Below are 8,573 nucleotides of genomic sequence, written 5' to 3' on the forward strand. Positions count from 1 at the left end.
AGCAGGGATTTAAACCCTGGTCTCCAAAAGAGGATTAATGTCTGCTAATTGGTGATCATTATCTGCTGGGAAAGCCCCTGACTCTGAATGGTTTCCCATCTGCATTTGCTGAGTCCTTATTTTGCTATTCCTCAGGACTGGTAGCCAAATTTTGTTCACTTTAAGGGTTTCTTTTTTCCGGTTGAAATTGTCCAGGTGTTTGTGGATTTCAATGGCTTCCCTGTGCATCCTAACATGGTATTGGTTGGCATGGTCCAGAATTTCAGTGTTTTCAAACAGTATTTTATGCCCAGGATGGTTTGTGGCATGTTCTGCTACTGCTGATTTTTCTGGCTGGCCCAGTCTGCAATACTTTTGCATTAGCCTCCCAGCCTGAGGCCAGCCATCAGCACAGAACAATAAACACGCAAATCACTCCTGCATTCCCAGGCTCACACAGTATATATACACCCAACTTTTTCCAGACAAAGCATTCTCTGAAGATGCCAGCCACAGATGCTGGCGAAACGTCAGGAAGAAAATTTTCTAGAACATGGCCACATTGCCCGAAAAACCCACAAAAAAAATGGATGCTGGTGACAAAAGCCTTTGACTTCGCCCTGGTCTCCAGAGTTGTGGTCCAATGCACAAACCACTAAACCACATTGGCTTTATTGAGACGGCTGCTGTGAGTTTAAATTATCATTTCCTTCAACATGCTCCAGAGTTCTTAAAGATACCAGAAAGACTTCACCTACTGTATGGCAATGCATTTTAAGCAAAGCTAGAGTAACTAACATCTTCGGTCAACAAAGCCTTTGGTGCTTTAGCTTATATATGGTGAATAAACTGCTGACTTTCTCTTCCAGCCCTGCCTTTTTGCTAGTTACAAGGCCAGATGGCTACCAGTGGCCAAGAGAAGATGTCCGCCCAAGAAGAGGTGAAGGAAACTGAACAAGAGGTGAGTTCAGACAATGATTCTTGAAAAATGTGGCATGAACAGCAGCCAAAGTGCCGGTTTTAGGCAGGACATCACACTCTGTCTAAGGGTCAAGGATTCAGCCACTAGTTTTGCCCAATATGTTGACAGAAAGAAACTTTTAATGGTAGCAGCTGTTACCTAAGGAGTAATTCAATGAGAGGGGAAAGGGCAAAGAGCACCTTGAAGAGATTTGATGTGCAAAACAATAGGCAGAGACCTGGGTCTCTAGCAGGAGTTTGCTTTGTGATGGCATGTTAGTTACTGCTTAGCAATGTGATGAAGAGAGGCAGAAATATTCTACACATGCCTCCACCCACAATGGCTGGGTATTCAAGGAGTGAGTACAGAAAATAAAGTTTTCCATGCTCTCTGCCTCTAATAGCCTTGGATTGATGCCTTAAAGCAGCACAATACCAGTCCACTTTAGTTCAAGCTAAAGATGCAGCTCTATGTGTGGCTGGATACAGAGCAAGTCCAGGGTATGTTACTTAAAGCCAAGTGAGCCGCTTTCCCCCTCTCAGCTAACCAGAGAGCCTTTTCATCAGGTTCCTCATACAGAAAAAATCTCCTAGCATTCACGAAGACAGTGGTCCAAAACACATTCAGAAATAATCCAGTTTGAGACCGCTTTAACTGCCCTGGCTCACTGCTAAGGAATCCTGGGAATTGCAGTCTATTGTGGCACCAGAGCTCTCTGACAGGGAAGGCTAAATGTATCACAAAACTACAGTTCCCAGAATTCCCTAGCACTGACCCAGGGCAATGTGTTTTGGACTAATGTGGCCCCTGTAAAGTTTGGTTCTATTTCAGACCTTTAAGTATTAAGATTGGATTATACCACCTAGAGTCTAGAGTTTTTTTAGCCAGCATGGCCAATGTCCAGGACCTATTGTCTATAAATAACTTTTCCTAGCATTAGGCAGATAAGAAATTCCAGGCCAAGGCAGCAGATAATGAACTTAATGTTCAAGTGCAACTTATTGTTTTCATGATTCAGTCTGAAAATTTCAAGCCCCATATGATTTGCACTTCCTACTGAATCGAAAACGAATGTACAGTACTGCATGTCCCTTTAAAAATGGGTGTTCCCCAAAAACAAATGGTTGTTAAAATTACAGGATATGGCTGAAACAAACTGATTAACAGATTTGATAAATGGAAAATCAGAAGGGAAACTTGAAAAGAAATGTGAAATAAGAATTAAATATTGTAAAAACAAGTGGACGTACCGGTAATAGGAAACTAATGAAATATGGATGTTAACAGGTACCAATGAAGCGATAAAAATACTGAATTTAGCTCAGGATATAACACTAGTCAGAAGTAGAACACACCAATGAGAAGCAATCACACAAACGTGTAACTATAAGAAGAAAAGAAATCGCGTTTTGTACAATTTTCATTTACTTTTAATGTGTACAATGCAAACAGTGAAAAGACAGCAGTGAGTGGAGAGACCTTGTAACACCTTTGAGACTAACTGAAAGAAAAAAATTGCCACATGAGCTATCATAGACTTCAGTCAGATGCATCTGAGGAAGTATACTGAAGTCAACAAAAGCTCATGCTGCCAATTTCTTTCAGTTAATCTCAAAGGTGCTACAAGATCTTTCTACATACTGATTCCACAGATTATCACAGCTATATCTTTGAAATCTACACTATGGAAAGTGAAAAGATATGTGTAACTGTGTACATGTTGTAACATGTTGGAAGTGTACATACAACATTGGATAAAAAATAATGGGTGTTCCATGTAAACAACAATGTGTAAGAGCAGGAAATGTCTCAAAATAGTATTAGTGTCACGGTTCTCAATGTCTAATTGGCCACTCTCTGATTCAAAAAACAGCAGGCAACCCAAATTCGACTATACTGAACCAGAAATATACATGAACTGGCCAGTTCAAAACACATACTAAACATCCTTGCTAGGAGTAGGAGGAATCTTTATTTCAGTGTTGTGTGCCTCCAGGTCATTTCTGCCTTTTGGTGACCCTAAGCTGAACCTCTCACGGGGTTTTCTTGGCACCATTTATTTGGGACATGATTGTTGTTGCCTCCCTCTGAAGCTGAGTAAGTATGACTTATCTGACGTCACCCAATACATTTCTAATTTTCTATGTCTGAACAAGGATTCAAACCTTGGTGTCCAGAGCCACAGTCCAATGGTCAAACCACTATCACACACTGGTTCTCTTTATTTCAGTGCACAATAACAAATACTAAAGATTAGTAAATCATAATGTTTTCAAGCATTCCTTGTGACTTTGGGGTGATTGATTAAAACTTCACAAATGTGCATAATGTGCACAAGTTACTTCTTGGACTACAACTCCCAGAATCCCCCAGCCTGTACATGAACCCATTTGTGAATTCCTGGGAAAGGAGCCCTGCTACTACTTCTGTTGCCATGTTTTCACTAACGTGGCAGTGATGGAGAAGCGGCAAATAGTTATTGGTTCTCCCATTAGTGGTAGCCCAGTGAACCCCAACCCTATCATAACCCAGAAAGGAAGGCAGGGAAGATGACAAGAGGGTCATTGAGTAAATAGATAATAGCAGTGAGGGAATAGCCAGTAAAAGCCAGCCCTGAAATATAGTGAAAAGCAAACTTAAGATGTTGTTTACTTAAAGAAGGATTAAGATAGGGGTAGGTAAACCTTGTTTAGTCCAAGGCCAAATTCCAGTTTCAAATTGGGATGTATTATATGGTTTGTATTATAAAGTGGTAATCCTTGGAATAATTCCATAAAGGCAGTACTCCCTCCCAGATATGAGGACTGAGGATGATCAAAAGTAACTTGCCTAAAGTGGCATAAGGAGTGAATAGCAGTAGGATTCTAGGTTCATCCTCCAGACTCTCAATTGCTCTTCTGTGTTGGAGGTTACTAGAGATGTGAATTTTCAGACATTTTGCAGCCTTGCCTGGGTGGATGGGCTGTTTTGTTTTGCGCTTTTTTTTTTTTTTTTTACATTTTTCATTGGGAAAGAAAAATAGAAATTTTTGGGAAAATTGGAAAAAGGCAACATTGGCACCCTATGATAGGGTTACTTTAAGGACAGAAAATGTGTTAGTTATGCCATCAAATTATCAGATTTGATATGTTAAAACAGTTTATTGAGAAAATGCCAAAACAAATTACATTCATTTTACTTTTAAATGTTTTTCTTACAATTGGAATAACAAGATCCTGAGCTATAAGGAAGCTGTTTGGTTTTGCCAGTTTATGAGAACCAGACAGAAAGTTTGGCTCCATCTTTTTAAAGCTTTCAGCAGGCAGCTGTAACAGTGCTGTTTTTCATAGAGAATACAAGAGAGTATGACTTGGCCAAGGTCACTCAGTGGGTAAATGTGGATTAAACCCTTTGTCTCCAGAGTCATGGTCACCACTACAGCATGCTGCTTCTCATACTGACCACACAGGAAGAAAATATTAAGGCATGTTTTAGCAAGAGATTGCCTGTTACACTTCCTCATGTTAAAGAGTGTGAACTGTTCTTCTATACCATAACCAGCCCTTTCTCCGCCTTTAGAATGTCTTGAGAAGAGTAGCCAGTATGCCTTTGGTCAGCTCTACTTATAAAATAGCTGCTAACGCCTACAACACTACCAAAGACAGCAATCCCTATGTGAAATCCCTCCTTGACACTGCTGAGAAGGGGGTGAAGACCCTAACAGAAGCAGCAATGAAGTCTGCTCTGCCTTTCCTGGATATACTTGAAACCCAGCGTAAGTAAGCCCAAAAAGACTTCTCAGGCTTGCATAGTTCAGATACAGAGGTGGGACATGCATGCTATTGGGAGTTTAAATATAATGCATCTTAATCTGAATATAGGAGGAAGCTGCTAATCTTGCATGGGAATGTAGTCATAATAATGTAGCTTGTCCTGTTCTCTGCTACCCAAACAGAAGTCAGTATGAGGGGTCGAACACATGGGTTGCTCACAGATATACAAGCACCCAACCTTGAGACTCATGTTTTAGTCCCTGGATGCACAGTTACTTCATTGTCTCAAATGTTTTGGTTCTGTTGTCCAGTCTGGTCTAATCCCTTTATGAGCTCTGTTGCTCTTGCTTAGTTATTAATACCATTCCAAACCAGACCACTGCCTTCTTAGCCTTTGTAATGTCAAGTGTATTTATAGTGTGCAAGGTTTTTAAACTGGACTTGTTGTTGTTGCGTGCCTTCAAGTTGTTTTTGACATACAGCAACCCTAAGGTATGCAGTAGCCTTTATTGTGATCATCCCTTCAAGAGTTTCCCAGACAGCTTCTCTCCACACAGAAACACCCCACCCACCAGTCTATAAACCAAGTTTGTTGTTGCTGACGTTGTGTGCCTTTAAGTTGTTTCCAACTTATGGCAATCCTAAGGCAAACCTAACATGGGGTTTTCTTGGCAAGTTCCTTCAAGGGAGTTTTGCCATTGCCATCCTCTGAAGCTGAGAGAGTGTCACTTGCCCAGGGTCACCCAGTGAGTCAACATGGCTGAGCTGGGATTCAGAGTCATAGTCCAATGCTCAAACCATTACACCACACTGGACTACAGTGGAGTACTGAATTTCAATTTAATTTAATTAAAATTTAAATAGCTTTGAATCCCATGGGCCAAGCTCTGTAAGTACAGTTCACTAGTCTGCTACAGCACTATGTTAATAAACTGGGAAACTAAATCATGTCAAAACAGAGAGTCTAGGAACTTAAGATCCTGCTGGATCAGGCCAAAGTCCTAACTTGTCCTGTGTTTTATAATAAGTAATCTGAAACCCACAGGCAAGACACAACAATAATAACCCTGCCTCATTTTCCCCAGCAAACAGTATCCAGATACATTGTGCTTCTGCTCTAGTGGTGGTATGACAAATAACCCTATTCTTTTATGAAGAAATATTCAGAAGTTTGGGAGTTAGTTTTTGACTACACTTCCCTGCATCACCCAGTGGCCATGCTGGCTAAAGTATTCTGGAGTTGTAATTCAAGAAAGTAACTTTCCAAATTCTGCAAATAGTCTTCCATGTCAGTACTAAAAAGTGATTAAAGAGAGACCTCTGTTCTGCAGTTGAAACAGCAAGTGAATATGCTTCTAAAGGTCTGGATACTCTGGAGGAGAAGCTGCCCGTTCTTCATCTGACAGCAGATGAGGTATGTTGATCTAACCCATAGTGAAATGCATGGTCTCCTCCTGAGTTATGAAAAAGGGGGAAGAGAGAGGATTTGGTTGCTTGGAAATCGTAAATTGCCTATGTATAGTGGCTTCAGGGAGTGCCCAAACCTTTGTTTTATAGCCACATGAATATTTTGTTTTGCAAGCATTTGGGAACTGGGAATTTCAGGCATTTGGAAACTTTTCTTTATAAAGAATTCTTAATAATGCATTTTGCTGGTTTTGTTTCCTTTTTCTATGGATATGTTTTAAATTGTTCTTAATCCTATAGATTTTATGTTTCATTCTCTTTTATTATTACAATTCACATTTAAAAATAGGCAAATAAACAATAAACGACTAGTCATATACATATACCTACACACAGACATTCAATCAATACAAACAATACAATACAATTAATATAAACTTCCTATGTATTTGATTTCATAAGACTTGATTTGCTTACTATTCTAAACTTCTAATGCGCTGTGTTTTAAACAGTATTTTAGGAGATTATCACACTAGCGAAATCCTGCTGAAAAATGGGATTTAAACTAGATTCGATTTTTTTTTTAAAAAAAAAACTACAAATGCATGAAGTTTATCACACCAAATTCCTGCAGAGGTGAAATAACGTGAAGGCAAAGGGGAGAAAAATGGCAGCTTTTTACTTTTGGGAAGTTTCAAAAGTAAAAAGCTGCCATTTTTCTCCCCTTTGCCTTCGCTTTGCCTTCGTGTTATTTCACCTTTGCAGGAATTTGGTGTGATAAACTTCCTGCATTTGCGGGTTTTTTAAAAATTTGAATCTCGTTTAAATCCCATTTTTCAGCAGGATTTTGCTAGTGTGAAAAACTCCTTTGTTATGGAGCTCAGTGGATAATCTCTTCCTATTTTTTAATCTCTCACCCTTTCAACATTACTACTTTCAGCCAATTTTACAATACTCTTATTGTCAGAGCCATTCCTTCTCAACATTTTCCACATCTCTAGAGTTTAAATGACATGTTAACTTGTCTAATTCAGTGATATCCACCAGTTTAAGTAACCAGTCTTCCGTTGAGGGAATTTTTGTAGTTCCCAGTTCTAGGTAGTAATAATCCTGGCTGAGATTACCATATGCTATAGAACTGCATTCCAATACTTTTTGCATCACATTTTGCTACCTTATTTGGCACGTTTCAGAGAAAGATGTCAGGTTTCAATTGAAAATTTTCAATATCTTGCAAATTGTTTTATGTATCTTGACCCAATTCCACCACACCATGAACCAAATTGCTTGTTGGCACTTCCAACATTTGTTTTGTCTTGTTTTATAAATCATGGACATTTTTAAGGTGGTTAGATACCATCATTGTGCTATTTTGAGATATATTGTTTTCTCTCACATTTTGATATCTAGGAAGTGGCTGTATCTTGCTCTTTGACTATATCCAGCTCTCCAAATCAATCTCTTAATTTTGTATCACAGGCCCATTTCATCATCATATCTTGAATTTGCTCTTGCTTTCTTTCCAACAATAATTCATAGAATTTTGCTGGTTTTTCTTTTCTAAGAATTAGTTTATCTAGGGTATCTTTTTTCCTCTTTAAATCCTTACAGATTTGCATCCATTTTGTATCTTGTCCTGTCCTCTTTTACTTGTATTAGTCTATCAGATTTCTTCTTTGTTAGTTTAAATTGGTTTCTTTTTTTTAAAGTTGATGGCAAGGATTGTGTCCCTTGGGATGTCCAGACATGGACTTGGCTGTTCTTTGACACCATCACCTTTCTGTGAACCACCTCATGCTTTCCAGAGTACTACTTTTCAGAGTTTATAAATACTACAAGTCTGCATTGGGAGGTTGGAAAATGATGAGCTCTCACTTTCACCACCTGTTACCTTGACTTCTTAACTGGCAGTCAGATTAATAAGACTTTAGCTGTAATGTTTTAGCTGCTTTTACCTACATATGTCTGTCTGTTGATGTTAATTTATGCAAACTGCCTTGAGTCTCCATTTAGGGAAAATGGGAATATAGATAATGATGATGCTGATGCTGAGACAACTGGGTGGAACAGAGAGGAGGAACAAACCTGCTGTGTTCTTTGCCCAGTCATCTTTATCTAGACCAGACACTAGCATATCAAATGGAAAAGATTGTTAACAGCATGACAGCATGTATGAAAAATTCTTTCCTGATGGAGAATTCTCTAAAATGAGGTCTTCTGTTGCCTTTTAGGTTGCCTCTAATACCAAGGAGATGGTGTCCACCAAAATGGCTGATACCAAGGAGGCTATTGCCAACAAGCTGTCTGGAGCTGTAGACATGACCAAAGGAGCTGTGCAGAGTGGCATGGAAGCAACCAAAGCTGCTATCAGCCACAGTGTGTCCACTGTGGCAGAATCCAAAGTGGGCCAGATTGCTCTGAGCGGTGCTGAAGCAATACTTGACCGTGCTGAAAAGTCCATTGATTACTACCTC

General features: G+C 39.4%; 1 protein-coding gene across 1 annotated transcript in view; it reads left to right on the forward strand.

Moving 5' to 3' along the window:
- The first annotated feature begins 877 nt into the window (after positions 1–877).
- LOC121930484 (perilipin-3-like) overlaps positions 878–8,573 on the forward strand; it is an 11,757-nt gene continuing 4,061 nt past the window's right edge. Inside the window, 4 exon segments of the mRNA XM_042466873.1 lie at positions 878–940; positions 4,499–4,694; positions 6,024–6,106; positions 8,331–8,573. Of these exon segments, the coding sequence (XP_042322807.1) occupies positions 878–940; positions 4,499–4,694; positions 6,024–6,106; positions 8,331–8,573 (585 nt within the window).

Source organism: Sceloporus undulatus, chromosome 5, assembly GCF_019175285.1.
Source record: "Sceloporus undulatus isolate JIND9_A2432 ecotype Alabama chromosome 5, SceUnd_v1.1, whole genome shotgun sequence".
In the NCBI taxonomy this organism is placed as follows: Eukaryota; Metazoa; Chordata; class Lepidosauria; order Squamata; family Phrynosomatidae; genus Sceloporus; species Sceloporus undulatus.